Source organism: Crinia signifera, chromosome 2 (assembly GCF_055691185.1).
Source record: "Crinia signifera chromosome 2, ASM5569118v1, whole genome shotgun sequence".
NCBI classification, from domain to species: Eukaryota; Metazoa; Chordata; class Amphibia; order Anura; family Myobatrachidae; genus Crinia; species Crinia signifera.
In genome coordinates this window covers 217,803,956-217,827,723 of record NC_139218.1, presented here as the reverse complement: position 1 = coordinate 217,827,723, position 23,768 = coordinate 217,803,956, and the positions used below count along the sequence as shown (strand labels likewise).

The 23,768-nt window shown below is 42.2% G+C and overlaps 1 protein-coding gene across 1 annotated transcript in view; it reads right to left on the bottom strand.

Moving 5' to 3' along the window:
• Positions 1-22,137, bottom strand: part of PPM1D (protein phosphatase, Mg2+/Mn2+ dependent 1D) — a 29,023-nt gene extending 6,886 nt beyond the window's left edge. Inside the window, exons 1-4 of the mRNA XM_083173739.1 lie at positions 21,518-22,137; positions 9,401-9,626; positions 8,848-8,972; positions 4,684-4,871 (exon numbers count right to left, since the gene is read on the bottom strand). Coding sequence (XP_083029865.1) covers positions 4,684-4,871; positions 8,848-8,972; positions 9,401-9,626; positions 21,518-21,911 — 933 coding nt within the window. The 5' untranslated portion in view covers positions 21,912-22,137. The remainder of the gene's footprint in view (positions 1-4,683; positions 4,872-8,847; positions 8,973-9,400; positions 9,627-21,517) is intronic.
• Between the last annotated feature and the right edge of the window lie 1,631 nt (positions 22,138-23,768).

Below are 23,768 nucleotides of genomic sequence, written 5' to 3'. Positions count from 1 at the left end.
GTGGGTGTCCTGTGGCCACTGTGCGCCGATCAGTGACGTACATCACTGATCAGCTTTTTCGGCACAGGGTTGATCAATTTTTTTTTTTTTTTTGATCAGATTCCTGTTGCCTTTGAGCGCTGTTCAGTGACAGACGTTACTGACCAACATCTGTGCTCAATTTTTGGCGCAGGACCTTTTTTTTTTTTTTTTTTAACCCCTTCAATTTTTTATTTTTAACCCCTTCATTTTTTTTTTTTTTATTGGTATAAAGTATTTTTTTTTTTCTGCACCACATACACACTACATACCCCCCGGATTGAAATAAAGTTTGTACCCCCCCCTACACTATACACGTGTTGAAACATTTCACTACCAGTAACACAAAAATAAAAATGGCATCCCAAATGTCCTCCCAAATGTCCTCCCAGTCATCCAGGAGAATGTATTCAGTGGAGGAGGCATATGCCATGCTTGCCTCTGACTCTGACACAGGCAGTGATGCAAGCGGGGAATTTGAAGGATTCGTCTTAAGCTCCTCTTCCTCCTCTGGTGATGAGGGACCCCCTCAAAGACGCCCCCGTAGATCAGCTGAGATTCCCCCCCCAATAATTGATCTAGTATGGACCCCACCACCAGACAATTTTGAGCCCCAGGTTCCTGAGTTTTTGGCCATGCCAGGAATCCAATTTGATTCCACAGGTCTCAGAGAAATTGACTTTTTCAAATTATTTTTCTCTGATGATTTTATAAATTTAATGGTGGACCAAACTAATTTATATGCCCAGCAGTTTATTGCTCAAAACCCCACGTCATCATTTGCTAGGTGGACCCCTGTAGATGCAGTAGAGATGATGACGTTTTGGGGTCTGGTGTTTCATATGGGCATAGTAAAAAAGCCAGAAATTAGGCAATATTGGAGTACAGATGTTCTGTACAGTACTCCATTTTACCGTATGGCCATGCCCCGGACTCGATTTGAGACAATTCTTAAATTTATACATTACACCGATAATGCACAGTGCCCACCCAGAGATGATCCCACCTTTGACCGGCTATTCAAAGTCAGGCCGGTCATTGATCATTTCAGTGCCAAATTTGAAGAGGTGTACATCCCTGAAAAATTTATTTGTATCGACGAGTCCCTTATACATTTTAAAGGAAGGGTTAAATTCCGCCAGTACCTTCCCAGTAAGAGGGCAAGGTATGGCATAAAAATGTATAAACTGTGTGAAAGCACCTCAGGGTACACCCACAGGTTTAGGGTTTATGAAGGGAAGGATTCAAGAATTCAACCGCCAGAATGCCCCCCCTCCCTCGTAGGTGTTAGTGGGAAAATTGTCTGGGATTTAGTGCACCCCTTCCTGGATAAAGGTTATCACCTCTATGTGGATAACTTTTACACTAGCATCCCCCTGTTTAAGGCCCTTGGTTCAAGAGGTACAGCAGCTTGCGGTACTGTGCGCAAGAACCAAAGAGGCCTCCCAAAAACGCACATTGCCCAAGTAATGAGAAGGGGTGAAAGCAGGGGAATATGCAACGAAAATATGTTGTTGGTCAAATATAAGGACAAGAGGGATGTCCTTATACTGACAACAATTCACGGAGACAGTACCACCTCCGTCCCTGTACGAGGTACCAGTACCCACACCTCCAAACCTAATTGTATCCTGGATTACAATAGGTACATGGGCGGAGTGGATCTTTCAGATCAGGTACTGAAGCCGTACAGTGCCCTGCGGAAAACAAAAATCTGGTACAAGAAGGTGGCCGTGTATATCATCCAGATGGCACTGTATAACGCTTACGTGCTATTCCGTTCTACCGGCCAGAGGGGGACATTTATGCACTTTCAAGAGGAAGTCATAAAGGGCCTAATATTTGGGAACCAGCAGGCAGAGGGCCCCAGTACTTCTAGTACTGGCCCCCGTATTGTACCAGGGCAGCATTTTCCTGATGAAATCCCCTCCACTGGAAAAAAGGGCAGGACACAAAAAAGGTGCAAAGTTTGCTATAAAAAGGGAATAAGAAAGCAAACTATTTTCCAGTGTGACACTTGCCCCGACAAACCCGGCCTATGTATAAAGGAGTGTTTTAAAATATACCACACATCTATGGAATATTAGGTTCATAATTTCACCGTGCTTCGGGGGTCTTGCTAATGCCACATAGCACCCACCATTCATTCCACCAGAATCTGAGCCGCAAAATCCAAAAATCACTCCTTCCCTTCTGAGTCCTGCCATGCACCCAACTGGTATTTTTTGGTCACATGTGAGGCATTGCCGTACTCGGGAGAAATTGGGGCACAGATTTTGGGGTGCTTTGTCTCCTTCATTCCTTGTGAAAATGAAAAATTTTGAGCCAGAACTGCATTTTTGTGTAAAAAAATGTAATTTTTCATGTTCACTGCCCAGTTTTATCAAAATTGGTGAAACCCCTGGGGGTTTGAAATGTACACTATACCCCTAGATGAATTCCCTGAGGGGTGTAGTTTGCAAAATGGGGTCACTTGTGGGGGGGTTCCACTGTATTGGTGCTTTGGGGGTCTTGCTAATGCGACATAGCACCCACCATCATTCCACCAGAATTTGTGCTGCAAAATCCAAATATCACTCCTTCCCTTCTGAGTCCTGCCACTTTTTGGTCACACATGAGGCATTGCCGTACTCGGGAGAAATTGGGGCACAGATTTTGGGGTGCTTTGTCTCCTTCATACCTTCTGAAAATGAAAAATTTTGAGCCAGAACTGCATTTTTGTGTAAAAAATGTAATTTTTCATGTTCACTGCCCACTTGTATCAAAATTGGTGAAAACCCTGGGGGTTTGAAATGTACACTATACCCCTAGATGAATTCCCTGAGGGGTGTAGTTTGCAAAATGGGGTGACTTGTGGGGGGGTTCCACTGTATTGGTGCTTGGGGGGTCTTGCTAATGCGACATAGCACCCACCAAAATTCCACCAGAATCTGAGCTGCAAAATCCAAAAATCACTCCTTCCGTTCTGAGTCCTGCCATGCACCCAACTGGTATTTTTTGGTCACATGTGAGGCATTGCCGTACTCGGGAGAAATTGGGGCACAGATTTTGGGGTGCTTTTTCTCCTTCATACCTTCTGAAAATGAAAAATTTTGAGCCAGAACTGCATTTTTGTGTAAAAAAAATAATTTTTCATTTTCACTGCCCAGTTGTACCACAATTGGTGAAACCCCTGGGAGTTTGAAATGTACACTATACCCCTAGATGAATTCCCTGAGGGGTGTAGTTTGCAAAATGGGGTCACTTGTGGGGGGGTTCCTAACTTTTAGCATCTTATGGTGCCTAGAAACCTACATGGTGCCTAAAAAATAATCTCATAAAAAGGAGGCTCCAAAATCAAGTAGGTGCTCCTTCTATTATGAAGCCTGTGGTTTGGTCACCGTGCACACTAGGGCCACATATAGGATATTTATGAAAACAAAAGAATTGGGGGAATCAATTTTCAGTCACATTTCTCTAGTAAAATGTACTGTGTTCCTTAGAAAAATGTATTAAAATTGCAAATCTGCAAAAAAAAAGAAATTTTGAAATTTCACCTACACTTTGTTTTAATTCCTGTGAAACACCTAAAGGGTTAACAAACTTCCAAAATGCTGTTTTGAATACTGTGAGGGGTGCAGTTTTTGAAATGGCATCATTTATGGGGGTGTCTCACATACAAGTCCCTCAAAGTCACATCAGAACTGAACTGGTCCCTAAAAAAATCAGTGTTTGAAATTTTCTTGAAAATTTGAGAATTTGCTATTCATATTGTAAGCCTCCTAGTGTCCCAAAAAATTAAAAGGAAGTTGAAATAATGATGTCAACATAAAGTAGACATATGGTCTATGTTAGTTATTCACTATTTTGAGTGGTAAGATTATTTGTCTCACAAGTAGAAAATTTAACATTTTGCAAATCGCTAAATTTTCCATTTTTTCACGATATTTTGGTATTTTTCACAAAAAAACACAGACTGTATCGACCCAAATTTACCACTAATTTGAAGTACAATGTGTCACGAAAAAACAATCTCAAAATCACTGGGATAAGTAAAAGCAAAAAAAAGTTATCCCCACTTAAGTGAGACATGTCAGATTTGAAAAAAAGGGCTCTGTCAGGAACGCAAAAACTGGCTCTGTCAGGAAGGGGTTAAAGATGCAATTGTTTACAAGGCATGGTTTTGCCTTTTCAGGGACGGCCTCCCTCATTGCCGCGGAACTTTGGCATTATAACACCCGGACCCTTGTTCCCACACCAGTCCAGGCAATCAGTGGGGACTCCCTGATGCAGGTCACCACAGAAATTCTGCTTGTGCATATTTGGGTCTAAGAAATTTTGTGTAAATAAGTATGTTTTGGCATTTGATGTTTCCAAAACACATAGTAGATATATGGTCATCTAAAAACATTGCATAATAATAATTTGTGGGTAATGGCAAAAAAACAAACAAAAAAAAAACAGTGAATGTGTTAGAATGTAAAGAGCGCAAACATGAAAAAAATATATACATATGAACAGTGATGTCAAACTCATGACCCTCCAGCTGTTGTGGAACTACACATCCAAGTATGCCTCACCCCAGTTTAGCCATGCATTATATAAAATCTGTGGCAGGGCATGCTGAGATGTTTAGTTCCACAACAGCTGGAGGGCCAGGGGTTAGAACAGCAACCAAGTACTCACAGATACATTAGTCTTTTCCTGGTCCTGACATAATGAGACAGCATCTTGTGCAGATACCATGTTCCAAAGGCCATCACTACCAATGATGATAAACTTGTGCTTCTGAGGATCAATTGTGTGTACACTCGTATCAGGCTCTGGAGACACCACAAACTCTCCACTGTAGAAGTCATAACTCCACAGATCACCTAAAGAAAACCCAAACAGAACAATAAGCAATCCTTTTGCTAGGTAAATTCACTAAGAAAGGGCTTTCTTTCTCTAAAATGCACTGCCCATTTCAAGACTAATTCCTATAGACAGCAGTAGCATTTTCCATTTGCACAGTATGACATGAACAACTGATTTGTAATACAGGAATTAACCCCTTGAGTGGTGGGTGTTGCTAGGGCAGGTTTGTCCTGCCCCAGCAAAACCTACCACAGAGCGTATTCCCCCATGACTTCCCTGGGCACAGAAATAACATCCTTCCAAAATAATTGGATTTTAAGGCATCACCAGATATGCCACAGTACAAGCAAACATTTTGCCAAGAACACGTGGAAACCTATACCACAGATTTATCTAAACAAAATGCTTTGTTTGGATATAGGTGTGAGCAGCCAAACCATTTCCCACTAGGAAGGATCCAGGGATTTGCCTAGGCCCCCAAGCTTGTGCAATTCTAATGTGACAACTGCATATGTACCCAGAAGTCTTGGAAAAAAGTCAAAAAAATCACTCTTTCAGAAGGAACCAATGGGCAGACAGAGTACTGGAACTAGATCAAACATCTTCAATGAAAAACCACAACCCCTCCACTTGTAATAAAAGGGATACAACATATCCAATAAATACTGCATAAAGTTCCTTATTTGATAATGTGGTGGGGTACGTCAAAATTGCATTAGCACTGCAGAGAATTTCATTATGCCATGGAAGCCGTGTAATACCTTTGCGGAGGTGGACTGTTCAAATTATAATACCAGTAATACTTATAAGCTCACTAATTGAAAGCTTTGAACAGATGCCTGCCAGAATCTGTAGCCTCACACACACAGCTACATTAGTTCATACTGATAAGACTTCTACACTTTGCATCTAAATTGCTGCGATATATAAAAAGACTTCTGTGGACATAGCATCCTCCTTTAGGAGGATCCCACTGGGAATACATTTTAATTACTGTATTCTATTTAAATTATATTCGGCAACACTGTTTATTGAAGAGCACCTTACGTTAATAATTTAGGACTAGTTTTAGAATGATCTTTAGGTAATATTTATTGGTCATGTTTTATAAAAAATAAATTGTATTGCTTAGGTGCAGATTTTGTCTCATTTTTATATATATTACTTTAACAAAAAAGCACTTTCAAAACACCTGTTAATGGTAATCTTAATCCATTATTGAATTGTAATATTTCCCTAGTGAATTAATTGGTTTTCTTTGTACCAACCCACATCGGAGATCTTGGGATTCAAGGCCTGGAGGGAAATTAAGGTTGTGGGTGAAGTAAGATGGGAAAGTGGGAAGAGATACGGTAAAAAGATCACAATGGGCCTTATTCTACTTCACTCTGTCTGACAAATTCCTTCTTAGATGGACAAAAGATGTAACTTGTGCAGGGAGAATTAGATTTGGGTGGGGTTTTACTTCAAAGTGAGATCTATATTGCAGTGTAAAAATAAAGCAGCCAGTATTTACTCTGCACAGAAACAAAATACCTCACACAAATCTAATTCTCTCTGCACAAGTTACATCTGCCCCCCCTGCAGTGCACATGGTTTTGTCCATCTAAGAAGGAATTTGTCAGAAAGAGTGAACTAGAATAAGGCCCAATGTCTTCCATTCAAAGGATTGTGGCTATGGTAGGATAGAAGAGCAAGGTACTTAAACCATAAGAAATTCTGCTGTTAATCTGTTGTAGCTGCCTAACCGGACCTTGGACAACAAGATTAGAAAGCATTTTCAACTGCCCAACATACAGCTGCTTAAGCCAAGTCACCATTTATATTTAGCACAAACACCAAAAGTCTCTCTTGCAACCTGTGCAATTAAAGCAAACAGGATGCTTGTACTTACCATATAAGTGCAGCATAGAGACAGACTATTATAGCTACACGGAGATTGGGGAGAGCTGTGCCAGTCGCACAGAAATCACAAACTTATTATGCTTGTGGACCCTCTTTGTGCACTATTAGTATTCAATATTTCAATATGCAAGGGTGTGCTGCCATAGACACAGAATGAATATTGGGGAGGACAGAAAAAGGGTGTCTTTGGTTGGTGCACCAAAAGAGAATTTAATAATAAAACATGACTTTTATTGGTTTCATTAAAATAGTTGCGAAGATATAAAAAAAAAACACGAAAAACACATAAGACAACATTGAGTGATTTAAAAAGTGTACAATATATCCTCACCTAGTGGGACCCCACTTCACACTGTCCCTGAATAATTTTATAAAGCAGGGTGGTTGAAATTTAAGAGTGTAAAGGTTATGTCTGATATTGACAGTTTTACAGTGTGTATGCTTATCCAGGATGTAACAATTATCAGATACAATGTATATATTCCTGGGGCTCACTATGCAGTAGCGATAAGTGCCTGAACACGGGTGTGATCCCGTTTCAGCGCTACCGCTGGCTGGCTGGAGCCGCTAGTTCCACAGCCTGTGTTGACCGCAGAGCTGTGTCTGAGGTGTGCCACCGTGCACTACCTCGCTCTTGCGTGTCAGATCAGACAGGAGTGTACACGGCTCTCGCGCTAGAGTCCGTGTAACTGTACTACAGGGAACCGTGTGCTACGGATACCCTGTGTCTCCACTGGCCTAAACAAATCTAAATACAATCATATGGGGGGGGGGGGGGAGGGAAGTGGGGTTTAACACACTAGGTGTGCAGTCAAGCGTACGTTTTCGCAAGAGCTTCTTCAGGACCAGAAGAAGCTCTTGCAAAAGCGTACGCTTGACTGCACACCTAGTGTGTTAAACCCCACTTCCCTTCCCCCCCCCCCCCCCCCATAAGATTGTATTTTGATTTGTTTAGGCCGGTGGAGACACAGGGTATCCGTAGCACACTGTTCCCTGTAGTACAGTGACACGGACTCTAGCGCAAGAGCCGTGTACACTCCTGTCTGATCTGACACGCAAGAGCGAGGTAGTGCACGGCGGCACACCTCAGACACAGCTCTGCGGTCAACACAGGCTGTGGAACTAGCAGCTCCAGCCAGCCAGCGGTAGCGCTGAAACGGGATCACACCCGTGTTCAGGCGCTTATCGCTACTGCATAGTGAGCCCCAGGAATATATACATTGTATCTGATAATTGTTACATCCTGGATAAGCATACACACTGTAAAACTGTCAATACCAGACATAACCTTTCCACTCTTAAATTTCAACCACCGTGCTTTATAAAATTATTCAGGGACAGTGTGAAGTGGGGTCCCACTAGGTGAGGATATATTATATCCTTTTTAAATCACTCAATGTTGTCCTATGTGTTTTTCGTGTTTTTTTTTTTTAAATATATCTTCACAACTATTTTAATGAAACCAATAAAAGTCATGTTTTATTATTAAATTCCCTTTTGGTGCACCAACCAGACACACCCTTTTTCTGTCCTCCCCAATATATTAAAGCTACACATTGAACTGTGAAGTATGAGGAGAAATTACACTGGAGGACAAGTTGGCCACCCTGGGATGTGTAAGCAGTTAGGAGTGTGTCCATTGCCAAACTGCCTGAAGATGGAGATTGCCAAGGGCATTGTCAGGAGGAACGCAGAGCATGCTTCCCAGGCCAACCAGCAACAGTTTTTTCACTCCTCCCAGTACCGCCAGGAAAGGAGGGGGAACGGTTGCTATAATCTGCCAAAGCAGCTTGCATAACTGCGCTACTGAAGAGAGTAGCAACACTGGAGCCAATTTCAAATGGTAGCAAAGGAGAGAAGAAAAAAAAAAAAAAACACGACAGTAGTGATTTTGGCAGGAAAACTAGTGTCTGTAAGCTGGTCTGCCATCTGACAACATAAGCAATCATGTATGCAGCTGGTGGGAATGCTCCTAGTCACAGAACATGTCACACATTTTATACAGACACAAACCAGCCTTGAATACATTTGCGAAACTGAAACATTAAGTTTTTATTTTACACAAGTCAAATAATTCAAAACACTTACCAAGGGCACGTGCCACTGCCAGAAATGGAATCTGATCAATCACTGTACTCCTCCTCACAGGGCCATTGTGCGTCAAACGAGGTCTTTTCCACACCACTCTATTTACGCCAGATTTATTAATTACACTACATAAAACATGACAAAGTTTAGCAGTAATCACTTTCATTACAAAAGAAAAGCAGTAATATATTTGGAAATGTACCCAAAATTATTTTCCTTTCTTTGCAGAGGGTATACGGCTGCTTTTTTAGCATAATGTCCATTTACTGCCAGTGACATCTGTGTAGAATTCTACAATGGTACACAGTATAACCACCCCTAAGTTATCCCATATGAATCAAATACACCCAAGAATTTATTACTGGTTCAGAACTTTTAGTCTAGGGATGGCAACACATGTTTTCCTGTCAATATATTTATATGCATGATGATTGTATCCACTCAAAATGTCCAGGAAACATTTATTACAGGAAAACTTAATGTGTAAACTGTAAGTTGAACCAAACTCAGTCCCTTTAAGATGTACTGATTGAAGTAGGTAATTATTCAGTACCTGCCACCAAGTCCTTCAATCCTCTCCCTTTCCCTGGGGAGTTCAGGTTTGTGGTCTTGAGTCACCTCTACAGCCTTTACCAGTTCCTTGGGACTATTCTGCAATCCAAATACAACACCAGAGTCTCCCACATGGGCCACATATAGCTTATTTCCACGCACAATAACGACGCTAGCCGTAGTTCCTGAGGTACTAGGTAGTCCAGTCATTGTTTTTGGCCATTCCGCTAAAGGGAGAAAAAACTATAATTAATATCCAAAATAATTTTTTTTTCGTCATTACAATTTTTAAGAAGGTTTAAAAACCACAACTTTTTTCTCTATATTTTTGAAACATTCTTCGCTGTAACTGACTGTTAATATAATTGGTTAAGTGGATCCACCCAAGTTTTAGTACTTATTAGCAGGAGCCTACCTAGGAAACCCTGTAATATACCTAAAAGGGCTAACAAAAGCTCTTTCTGAAGATGCATCTATTTGTTTTGTTCCTGTATCAATTTGTGTTCACTTTGAGCTTGTGATTTAGGGTTCTCTCAGCTGGCCATCAGGGCCTCCTCATGGGTATTTTCCTTAATTAGATCATTAAGGTTAGGACTTTTCTAAAAACACAGAAGTACACCGCAAATGTTGAGCCACTGGGTCAGTTGTTTGAGCTCCCCTATTTACTTATAAACCAAGACAACTTCTCCCCCTGTTCCTGATCAGTGTGATTGAATCTATCAACCAAATCTCCTTAATCTTCCAATGTCCCATAGGTATATTTCAAGGCCTGGAAATAGTCAGTTACAGTGGCATCAGGATTACTTTAAAAACATTATACAGTCCTCTTTTTTACATGGTCAGGGTAATGTCATTCTTCTAACTGCTGAATTGCCACCTCCCTCCAGGCTTTATAGGATTCTATGCCAACAGGTACAGGAAAGATACCAGATACAAGATCCTTAAGCTACCCAAATAATGCCAGTGTTCTAATTTGCGAACTACCTTATCAGTTATAATTTCTACTTGGTTCCATAACTTCTCCTTGAAACCCAGACTGTCCATCTCATCCCATATCTGTGGAAGGAACTCCATTAGTTTGGGATTGAATGTCATTTACAGCTAAGGGCTCCACAGCTCTTTCATTGCTTTCCTTTCCAGGCCTGATAATTTTCCACCTGCGTTCAGTTTTAGGCCTTACATCCACCACTGTAGGTAACAAAGCAAAGTTCAAATCGTTGCTATTCGTAATACAGTACATTCTCCCCCTTGTGCTTATCAACAAGTTTTTGTTGTTATACTCCAAAGAGAAACGACGTTTCAGTCATTACAGCTCCATCAGTGGTGTTTGTGAGGTCCCAAATTAATTCGGGAACAATTTCCTTTCTGATACACCATTCATAAACTTTGCCACCAGAAATTTGAGTCATTTTGGTCGCAGTATATAATCTCTAACAGAGTGTTTAATATGGATCTCAAGTGGAATCTCCAAATGTAACACACTAGAGAGAGAAAGTTTTGTCCTTGGTGTGGTGCACCACACCAAGGTCAAAACTCTCTCTCTAATGTGTGTTCATATTTCGTTGTCGTGTGGTAGCACACCCTCATCCAATATGCCAATTTAGGCTATGTCAGTCTCCTGAGGGTCCGCGTTAATGATTAAATGTCCTGTGCGACTGGCACCATATCTCTGTCTCCAAATGTAACCCACTCTCCTCTCTAGCTGACTTAATATAATTAATTAGTGCCTCAACTCAACCCAAGCATATATTTTTAGTACTCTGTCGATAGGGCCTACCTGGGTAAACCCTAACTCTGTATTATACCCTCATGTATTTAATGCACAGCCATGTACTGAACATAAAATGTAAAAACACAAAAAATAAAAATGTAATTACATTTCACTGAATAAAACACCAAACTTGGGAAATTGGTTTCTATTTGTTACCTTCTAATTGGGTTCAGATGAAAATGTTCACACCACCAATATTCAGTAAAACATATTACATACATAAAATAATCATATACAGTGCATAGTCAAACAGTGTAATATACTGAGATAGATATCTCTCCATAGTATGCACCTCGAGATACATGCTGTAACTGCTGATCTTGGTACGTGATTTATACCACATATAAAAAAAGAGTAGATTTTTAAAGAAATAATAACGTTTATACTGCTGATACACGCACTATGGAGCGCTCCTGTTTGTTTTTCCAGACAAATCTCACCCACCCATCCAGGTGCCTGTAAGGCATATTCTAGGAGCAGCCGGTGAGAAAAAGTTATTTCAAGTGCATTTGAATAGAGATATCTGGGGACTACTTTGTTCCACATTGATCAGCTAAGGACATGTGCACTATTTTTTTAATTTCTGGGAAACTGGGCACTCCAACAATAGAGATGGTAACTGACCAGGGTGCGGTGTGTAGAATCAATGCAGAGGAGGGGGTATGGCAGCTCTCACAGGAATTTTCAAAGAAAACACGCCACAAAAGGGTTCTGGTCAACGTTTTGGATTTTACTCCGTTTTCAAGACCGATGGATGGATATAAACAAGTTATTGCTTCCTTCTCACCAGTCAACTAATATACCAATGTTAAAATGAATTATATAATCAGAAAGATATATAGATACTAGTAAGCCCACTCAAAGCTAATGCTTCGGAAGCTAGTCTGCTACCTTAAACAAACATGCACAAATACTTGCCTCTGTTTGTGCATGTGAGACAGAGAGGTAAGATGTCGTTTCACTCACTGCCAACAAATTACAGTGTTTCGGAGACTAGATACATACACAATTCTCCCCATAATTCAATTAGGGTAGGGAATACATTTTTGTATCTTCCTTGTGGATATCGGAGATCCTAGGGTTGGCCATCTGAGATAAATTCTAGCTTAATATGTAGTTGCGTTTAGTATATACTGTATCCATAAATTCAGATACATATTTGTATACTTAGGGCAGTATTCAATGAGAAAAATTCTCCGTGTTTTATGGAGAGTTTGTGCTTTTCTCGCCTTGGATGGAGACTTTTGCTCTCCAAAAGCGAGCAACCCTATTCAATGTGAAATATTCGCCGTCTTTTTAAGTAATTTTCGCCGTCTCTCTCCGTGTAGAAATTCTCCATCTTTTGATGGAGAGCTGGAATGTGAACTTTTAATCTAAAAGGGTTTTTTTTTTAATTTTGGTGTAAAAAAAAAAATCAGGTTTTTTTTTCTGTGAAGGGGCATGTTATTTTTATTCATGTGCTTATAGCACATGAATATATATTTAATAAAAAAAAAATATTTTTTTTAAAATTTTTTTTTTTTTTTTTTTTACACAGTGCAGCCAGCAGGGGGCCGGAGCGCTCGAGCCGCTCATTAGATATTCATATATTCACTGCACCCGATGCACATTCGGGTACAGTGAATACTGGGTCCCCCGCTGGCTATAGGGGGGGGCAGCCTGTGCTGCCTGGGTCCCGGGGGGGGCCCCCTACCCTCCACATATGTTCTGGGGCATCCAGGGAGACTTTAATCTCCCTGGATGCCACCGTCCCACGGCTCCCTGCCGCGGACGCTCGTCCGCTGCAGGGGTTAAGACTCGCCGCGAGTGGCGGCGAGTCTTACATACGTTGAATAGTGGGAGCAGGAGGCTCCGGAACACGGCGAGTGCACGGCGAGAGAAAAAATCTCTCGCCATGCACGGAGAAAATATTGTCATTGAATACTGCCCTTAGACATTACTTCACACCTTGAAAAAGCTCCCTAGTGGAGTGAAACGCATTGGTGGTTTAATCAGACTGAATACAAAGAAAGTCCAGAAACACTGCAGAGTGTTCCTATCCTGATCCTCTGACAATCTACACCACTGTGGACACTATCCTGGGCCACACCATCACCCAGAGGCAACCCCTGATTCATTGTGGACACCATCCTGGGCCGCACCATCACCCAGAGGCAACCCCCGATTCTTTCCTGGCAAATCTACATAAGAGGAATTTGGATCGGTTTCTCCAAAAATACGGTACCGTATGGACTTACAATATTCACCAGTTCAGTCAATTTTAAATTCGCTTTCCCCTCCCCCTATTTTTAAAGTTTTTGAATGGCCAATATCTGACCTATAATGTTGTGAAGTTTATATTGTTTAGAATCATAATAATAATAAAAAAAAATATATATATATATATATGTACTCGAAATGTCTAAGTATTAATTTTGTTAAATATTGGATATCAGCGCAGTCAACCCCCCCCTTTTTTCCACATTTATCTTGGGGATTGACACTCCCCACCACCGTACTGCAGCTTGACAAAGCCACTCACACCTCTGCGCCTCCTACGGTTAACGTAGTTACCCACTTCTTTATTACTTCATACTTGCCTACCTGACCCTCTCCATGTGGCAGAAAATGCTCTGTTCCTGGACTTCCCTGGTAATGTATGACTGCCAGCACCTGTGGTCAGCTACTTCATTGATAAAGAAAGGTGTTTCACCACAAGTGATGGCAATCATACATTACCAGGGAAGCCCACGTGCATTTTCTCCCTCATGGAGAGGGTCAGGTAGGCAAGCGTGGATTACTTAAATCAACAGGTATCTAACTTCTTCTGCAGGTTATATGGTCATCCAATTCACTGGTGAATTTTCCAGTTATTCCTTGCCTCCTGTGAATAAAATAACAGATAAAAAAAAAAAAAAAAAAAATATAGATAGGAGGTTCAGAGTGCGCTATAGATGAACACACAATTTAAAATGACGACAGTATTTAATAAAATAGTGCCTCAAGGGCTACACGACATACATGATGACAATGTACAGAATAAATGATTTGACAAAGAATTTTTGGTCTTTCCAATAGAATTGCAGGCCCGATGCGTTTCGTCAATGAGGTGACTTAATCAGGGGCATTGGAAATGTTGAGTTTAGAAAGACAAATTTGCACTGTACATAATAATACAAACGATGTAATTCAATAATATACAAATGAATAAGGATAATGCAGATGGAGAATAGGAAGAGTGGAGGAAAATAGAGGGAAGCAAAAAAACTATCTTAGTAGTCACACAATACATAAATAGCCATGTCACTAGGTAAATTAACCAATTAGTGATTGAGCATCTCCAAGATTTATATACAATTCACACATATCGCTCAAAAAAATTACTGAAGTCCCAAAGGGGTGCTATGAGGACATAAGCGGCACACAGTCAACATATGACAAAATCATTTTAAAGCTTATACCTTCTTGGAAGGGAGAATCTCATACAGATTGAAATAGCGAGAACTGTGTTCCCAGAGAATGGACTGTACAAAAATAGATCTAAAGAGAGAAGCATATAGTTGCATAATTAATTAAACCGCCTCCTATTTAATTAAGCCATCACCAATTCCATATTAGAGTGGTGGAAAAAAATAACAAATCGGACTTACATGTCCCTGAAAAATAATGGATTTAAAAATACTGCCTGAAGAAACTCTGTGCTTTTGGAGTTAGATGAGGGTACCATCAACACCAAGATCCATGTACCATCAATACTTAAAAAAAAAAAAAAAAAAAAAAAAAAAAAAGATTCCCATTCAATATACAAACATATTCCAACATTGTATCCTAATATGTGACAGTGATTTTAAAAAGTGGAACGCCAGGAAAGGTACTTACAAAGATTTACAGAACTGGATGGATTTTTAAATCCATTATTTTTCAGGGACATGCAAGTCCGATTGTTATTTTTTTCTACCACTATAATATGGAATAGGTGATGGCTTAATTAAATAGGAGGCGGTTTAATTATACAACTATATGCTTAGATCTATTTTTGTACAGACCATTCTCTGGGAACACAGTTCTCGCTATTTCAATCTGTATGAGATTCTCCCTTCCAAGAAGGCATAAGCTTTAAAATTATTTTGTCATATGTTGACAGTGTGCCGCTTATGTCCTCATAGCACCCCTTTGGGACTTCAGTCATTTTTTTGAGCGATATGTGTGAATTGTATATAAATCTTGGAGATGCTCAATCACTAATTGGTTAATTTACCTAGTGACATGGCTACTTATGTATTGTGTGACTATTAAGATAGTTTTTTGCTTCCCTCTATTGTCCTCCACTCTCCTATTCTCCATCTGCATTATCCTTATTCATTTGTATATTATTGAATTACATCGTTTGTATTATTTACAGTGCAAATTTGTCTTTCTAAACTCAACATTTCCAATGCCCCTGATGAAATCACCTCATTGACTAAACGCGTTGGGCCTGCAATTCTATTGGAAAGACCAAAAATTCTTTGTCAAATCATTTATTCTGTACATTGATTGTGTCATCATGTATGTCGTGTAGCCCTTGAGGCAATATTTTGTTAAATACTATCATTTTAAATTGTGTGTTCATCTATAGCGCACTCTGAACCTATCTCTATTGCTGTGTACACACGGGGGTGATAGGGGCTGAAATCGCTGGGAATATGGTCGCTGTGCGAATATATTGCCAGTGATTGGAGTGTGCACCAGCGACAAAATCGCCGGGTGCACGCTCCCGTTTTCAGCCCCTGATTGGTCGCTGGTCGGAGGAGCATGCTCCTCCGACCAGCGACTTCCCCTGCCTCTTCACCCAGCAGTGTTTAAATTTTCATCTGCGACCATCTCTGAAAAAGGGACACAGGGCAATATGATTGCTGAGCAATATTGCCCCGTGTGTACGCACCTTATCACTTCCTTGGTAACGGCTAACAGGGGACAATCAGAGGTGCTGCTATTTTCCTTTAAGGCGCGGTTTTGGTATTTCTTGGAGGGAGAGGGAGAGGGAGAGGGAGAGGGAGAGAGAGATCAGAACAGCGGCACTCACGTCACATCAATAAGCAGATACTGTAGTCTGTGGTAATATCAACGTTCCGCTAACTTTTATTAGCGTCTTCAGGATATGTATAACATTAAAATCGCTCACCTTAAATAAGGAGAATCACCCATGTGCAAGCAGATGCCGGAGCCCGTCTCCGCCTCCAGCCACTATGTCAAGGGGCGGGGCTTCACATCGGGACTAGGCTAGGCACGTGAAGCCCCGCCCCTTGACATAGTGGCTGGAGGCGGAGACGGGCTCCGGCGTCTGCTTGCACATGGGTGATTCTCCTTATTTAAGGGGAGTGATTTTAATGTTATACATATCCTGAAGACGCTAATAAAAGTTAGCGGAACGTTGATATTACCACAGACTACAGTATCTGCTTATTGATGTGACGTGAGTGCCGCTGTTCTGCAACATATAAAATCGGCAGCTGCCACTGTCTCTGAGGGCACCCGTTCAAAGATCTCTATTGGTTATGTGAGTGCTGGACGTACGTACGTACACATACATACATTTATTTTTTATTTTATTAGTGCACACCAATGTCACTGGCTTTGTTAGTCATCCGCAGCCGAATATTGTGCATAAGAAACCGGGCTGCTATAAGTGCCCGAGATGCACGACGTGCAGATACTTGATTGTGGATGATAGGTTCAAACACCCTTCCACATCCCAAACTTCCACATCCCAAATATATTATATCAAACATGTATTGACATGCGACACAGTTTGTGATTTATAGAACAACATGTCCATGTGGATTATATTATATTGGGATATCTCGAAAATTCAAGGAACGCATGGCGATGCACAGGTCGGCTATTAAAGCCGCGCTGGCTGGCAAAAAAGCTGACCAGCTGTGTGTTTTTTTGTGATTATTGTCATACGCTCGCATCATTACAGTATCAGGTCATTGACCGTGTACCTCCCTCTAATAGAGGTGGCGATAGATATAAAAAATAGTTTTAAAATTAGAAGCGATGTGGATTTACAGACTTGATACTGTAGCTCCACACGGTCTTAATGAGAGGATCGTGTGGAGTACTTTCATGTAATAGGTGGTTTGGTATGATGATATTTCCTGTTTTTCAATTGTACCTTCCCTTACGTTATCCATTTACTGTTTCCCTAATTGAGATATATATACACACTACTTCTGTGATTGCGCTTACATCCATTTGTTGCATACTTATAAGAATTTGAACTATTTTTATACATGTATAATTATGTATGCATTGTTCTATGTTTATCTTCTGTTTTTTTTGTTGTAGTTTATTTAATGTTTGGTTAAAATCAGCTCCCCCGTCAATAAGCTCCATAAGCCCGATCTTAAAACAGAGGGATTTCTTTGTGGTTAGCGGTCGTGAGAGCACTGCTATCTACATAGGAGCCTATGACTGTGCATTGAGGCTGACAGTGGTAGTTCCGGGTACGGGACTGTGACGTCTAGTAACCATGGAGATGATGACGCGGGTGGGAACCGCTGACATCTCTGGGTGCCTGGGCCGCGGCCGTGATTCCCGGGACATGCTGATTGCGCCAAACTTTTTACCTTTTTAAGGTAGGATCATTTGTGCATACTGTATTGGTTTTGCCTCTTGAGAAAGGGGTGTATTCCCAAAAACGAGCCGTCGAGGCTCCAATATAATTTCTTCACGCTGCAGTGACATGCTGTCTTCTGGTTACTGTTTGGAGTGGAAGACCCAGTTTCTATATCTTCTAGCAAGGGCATGCAGCCATATATTGCCCCAAATCGTGGGTAGTGCCGGTCCAGGTGTGTGTGTGTGTGTGTGTGTGTGTGTGTGTGTGTGTGTATATATATATATGTGTGTGTATGTGATAGATATATTTCCATATGTACAGTTACTCCAAAAGATAGTGCTGTTGGATACCCAATGGCTTCCTGTAGATCCTATTTTCAGTCTACTTATTAAGATGCCAGAATGTGACTATAGGTCTTTTTTGTTAATAATTGTTAACTGAAACAGTAAAAAGGAATTCTGTATAGTACAACTGAATTCCTCTGGTGCTTGCAGCACTGGCGCTGGCACAGAGAGGGGTCCTCTTTAAGCAGAACAAACTGCAGTCTGCTTTCAACAATGCAGACAGCTCTTTTATACCCCCCTTCAAGTGTCTTTGAGGGTCAGTTAGTTTCCTTATGGCTGCCGCAACATTGGCCTCAAGAACTAGCTGTGATTGATGGCTTATGACAGTTCACTACACCAAACACCAATGTATATGCACATAAAATTTCTTAAGCTGACAATTATTGGTACTTGTGTATTATCACAGCGCCAACTACTCCATTTGCGTAGAGGGCTATTCACGGTAGTGAAATCGCATGCCATATTGTATGGCATGCGATATTCCGATCTAATGTAGTCACTGCTCTGTGTCAGTAAATCCATTAAAAAGATAGGATGCGATAAAAAAAAAAAAAAAAAAATAAAATAAAATAAAATCGCATCGCATGCCATATGTCATTTATTTTGCCCCCCCCCCCCCACTAGCCACGTCATCCCGAAGCGTGGCGAGTCCCGTGTCCGGCCAACCTTTTCATACCCCCACTATCCACATCGACATGGAGTTGATTTTATATATTGTGGCGAGCGCAGCGAGCCCCGCAAGGGGACGCGTAATACATGTAACATAACACACACGCGCTCGCCACGCTTCGGGCTCGGTGGCTCGCCACACTATATAAAATCAACTCTGCGCCGACTTGGATAGTGGGGGTATGAAAAGGTCGGTCGGACGCGTACCGACACGCTTCGGGATCACGTCGATACTGGGGGGGCGCATTAATAAATTAAATGCCATTTAATGCTATAGTATCTTAAATGCAATTATAAGCATCAAAATCGCTTCGCATGCCATACCATAACTGCATGCAATGCGATTTCACTACGTTTGTGTACGTAGTAAATTCGGGCGCCGTGATAATACACAAGTACCCAATTATTTAATACATATGGATTTTTTTTAATATATAATCTCTAATCATTAATATACATAAATTGTTTTTTACCTATAATTATTGGTAGACAAAGGATAAACACAAAGTAATTATAAGAAATGTATTCATGAAATCTAGCTTTGAACCCCTACATGGGGTTATATTGTGGTTAAAATATATTTGACATGTTCAAGGGAGAAGTACAAATAGTACCTTGGGAAATGCAGTCTTCACACTAGCAATAGTAATGTATTTATTTTATGAAGAGAAACGTACACAAAATACATACCAAAAAGGAAAATGACAAACTGGTTACAAATGGACAAAACGAAAACTACAAAACACACAATATGTAACATATGTCATTGTAAACTAAGAGATTATTTTAATCTTTTCAATTATTTAAGCTATTTCTTTAAAGTTCCTGATTTGTACATTCCAGAACTGATCTATCATTTATAGGTAGGGGAGAATAACTTTATTTATAGCACCATTAGCAGAACATTACATGACCCAATTAATATACAGTATTATGGCCTATACAGCATCATAAAATGACAGCTAAGCAAAACCCTGACAGCTGTGCAATGATGCAAGGCAATCCTAATATACGTGTGACGTCAAAAACCAGTTAAACGTTGCTCACATAGACATGCCCCGGCAAGAATCCTGTCAGCCTGTAACTAAACCACTTCATCTAGGAAATCGATTGTGTAATACAGAAAGCACAAAAACACAGACTCAAGGTCTGAAATAACTAGGGACACTTATTCAGTTAATATTTTGCCGACTTCTTTACATCTGCTCCTTCCAAACATTTGTTTTATCTCCCTCACTGACCCTTTATCCTGGTCTATCAATTCAATCCAGATTTTGTCCTATTTATTTTAAAACCTGCTCTTTCCTAAAGCTGTGTACACACGGAGCAATATGGTCGCTTTCAATATATTGCTCAGTGTCCCGTTTGCACAGTGCCGGGAGATGAGGCAGGGGAAGTTGCTGGTTGGCTCCTCCGACCAGCAACCATTAGGGGGCTGAAAACGGGAGCACGCACCCGGTGATTTATCGCCGGTGCACACTCCAATTGCTGGCAATATGGTCGCGCAGCGAAATAAGGCACAGATTACTCCGAGTGTATGGCACTCGTGATGCACAGGATCACCTGACTAGATTAAAGCCAGATGGAGCAGCCAGTGCTGAGCAACCTGTGTTTAAGCACAGATTACTCAGCAAACATCAATGCACACCCACGATGTGCCCTGAGTGATCTGCACAGAGCAGAATTTCACCTATGCTAAAAGACAAAACTCTGATCTAAGCAGGAAAGACAGTGCATGCACTGTCTCACCCAGTGGGTGATGGCAAAGAGCGGGACCGCGCATCGCCATCGCTGGGAGGGCATCCACACAAAGCGATCCCTGCGCCATTGCTTAGCGATGGAGTCAGATCGCCATGTGAAATTGCCCATATGTATGCCCATTTATACTGCATGCTAGATCTAGCCATTGCCCCTGTTCTTTTAGTTGAGAACACAGGCAGTGACAGAGCGCTCAGCACAAAGCTCCCATCGCCCCGTGTATACAGAGGGAAAGATGAACTGTCAATCTTACAATTCCAAAGAAAAGGATTGAGTGAAATATTGGCAGATTAAAACAGTGTGCGGAGAAACCTTTGCTACTAGTAACTCCCCCCTCCTAAAACTAGAGGTTGTATTTTCATAACACAATGAGGGACAGTTCAGCTCTAAGCAAACAATAACACAATGCAGCCATAGTAAAGTAATTGTTTCACTTCAATGTTCATGGTGCTAAAAACAGCTGCCCCTTAACCAAACTGTACTGTAAGCAGTAGCATCAGTTTACCTCCCAAAATTGGGTTAATAATGTAACAACTATCAGTAATATGAGCTGCTGAAGAGCCTCAATTGCAGTACACAAAATAGGGGGTGCCCGCTGCAGCCAGAAACCGCTCTCGCTCTCTGTCTGTCAGAGGGATGTGACACATAATAGATGCTCTCTACTCAGTATGATGTGTGTGGGGGATCCCCTGTCACAGAGGTAAGAGATAGGAGGAAGCACTAGGCGCATCTCGCCTTAGATGGATACATGTAGGGGATCCCCTGTCAGAGGTGTTGGGCACATAATAGATGGGATAAAGAGGGGCACTATATACCTCTCTACACCGTATTAGGTGGACCCCCTGGCATGGATGGATGGGGCACATAATAGATGTGATAAGGGGAGGCACTGTGCACCTCGTTCCTCAGTATGATGTGTGTGGGGGATCCCCTCCCGTCACAGAGGCATCGGACAAATGACAGGAGGCACCCTCTTAGACCCAGAATACTCACGGAGCTTTTTCCACATGGCATGGTGACAGGCAACGAAGCCCTTGCGTATGGCGGAGCACACCTCCTCTGGATACCGGGACATGAAGCCCCTCTGCTTCCTAATGAACCCCCACAAGTGGTCCCTGGCGAAATGAGCGGCCTCTCGCCCTCCGTGCCCGTCAAACACGGCAAAGAAGCCCACCGACTGGCCGCTCTTCGCACCTGCTCCGAGTGGGGTCCCCCGGCCGTGGGCGGAAGTACGAGTGGGGAGCACCGCTTCTTCCTCATCTTCCTCCCACAGTGATTCGCCCTCGCCGGGCTCCGGCTCCACCAGGATCTGGGTGACATCCTCCATGTACTTCCTTCCGCCCTGATCGGAGGAGACGCTAACCCGCAGGGTGAAGGGCCTCTCCATCGCTCCCTCCTTTGTTGCCGTGTCCCGTGAACGTCGACGCACACAGCCGCCACTATGCGCTCCCTCTACCAGCAATGATGCTTTGTGGATCAGTGCGCCGGGAGGGAGTAACGCGTCTCCGGGATGTGCTGCCTCCGCCGCCCGCGCTTCTTCTTATTGTTTATGTTTCTCACCGCTCCGAGCCGCTGTCTCCCCGCCGCCGTGACGTCACCTCCCTGTGGCCAGCATCAGCTGTGTGTGTGTGTCGCGCGCAGCCCCGCCCCGACGCATGCGCACCGGCTGCCAGTGCCAATGCAGGAGTGGGGGAGGCAGCTGCTGCTGGTGCCATGGCACAGGCGGGTGTGAGTGGGGGAGCTCTGCATAGAGAGCGGTTCTCGAACTTTCTCGGTGATGGATGTCCATTTTAAAATGTTTGCTGCCCAAAATAGGCAATTCTATTTTCTGTGTTGCAGGTTGTTCCCATTCACAGAGCACGTCTGCGTTGCAAATATATTTAAATACAATAAAAAAAAAAATGTCAACCATTTTTTGTGAGAATCTGATAATTTGTGGAAAAATTGTATTTATTCTTTCTAACGGCCCCCATACATAGATCTTTAGGACAAGTCGGACCCAATTCTCCTCCGAGCCGCCCGGCAGCTCCCCGGGAGGCTCACATACGATTAGGACTTGAGGTGCCATTTTATACATGTGATAAATCGCATGCGATTTATCACATGTAAAAAAAAAATAACAGGGAGCTGCAGGGCGGTGAGGAGCAGTGGGGGCGGGCGGCAGCGGCTCTCAAATGAGTGGCCGGCTGGGGAGGAAGGAGTGGGGCAGCAGCATTAATCAGACTCACTGTGTCCAGCGCCTCAGCGGGCAGGCAGCGGCGGCTATTACATCTTCAAAATAATGTGTCAAATGACTCTCCGGCTTTTGATTGGCTGAGATAGAGCACTCTCAGCCAATCAGCAGCTGCAGAGGGAGGCCACTGATTGGCTGAGAGTGCTCTATCTCAGCCAATCATTAGCCGGGCAGTCATTTGACATGCTATTTTAAAGTTGTAATTGCCGCGGCTGCTGCCCGCCCGCTACGGCGCTGGACACAGAGGACACCGATGATCATTCTGGTCACCGCCACCCGCCCCACCAATTGCGACGGATCTTATGTCCCGCCGGTCCGACCCCTGGGGCCGGGTCCGATACGCACGGGACCGCTCATCGGACCCGACACCATGTCATGAAGAAACTATTTGGTCCGATTTAACGGGCCGATTGATCGCAATCGGACCAAATCGTTTCAATGTATGCCCACCTTAAGGTTCGTGTATGATGTCAGGCAGGGATGCTAGCTTTGGGTGTAACATAGCTTTGAAAAAAACAATTATGTTTTTTTGAAGAATATAAAGGGGTATACATTTCTTTGTTTCGACATTATAATAATAATAATAATGATATTTATATAGCGCTTTTCTCCCAATAGGACTCAAAGTGCTTCACCATTGTCTTTACAGCTCGAAATACAAAACAAACTTAACAGTAGATGTCAGTGAATTGCTTGCTTAAATAAGTATGTCTTTAGTCTATTTTTAAAGGATTCTACAGTGGGGGCTTCTCGCACTGTGTGAGGAAGAGAGTTCCTTAAAGTTGGAGCAAAAAAGTTGAAAGCTCGACCCCCAGATGAATTCAGGGAGATTCTGGGTACTGTTAGTAGTCCTTCTTCAGTGGATCGTAGTAATCGAGTAGGACAGTAAGGGATCAGCAGCTGCTGCAGGTACCTTGGGCCCTGGTCATGTAAGGCCTTGAAAGTGAGTAAGCCAATCTTGAAAACAATTCGCCATTTTACAGGTAATCAGTGAGGGGCATAGAGAATGGG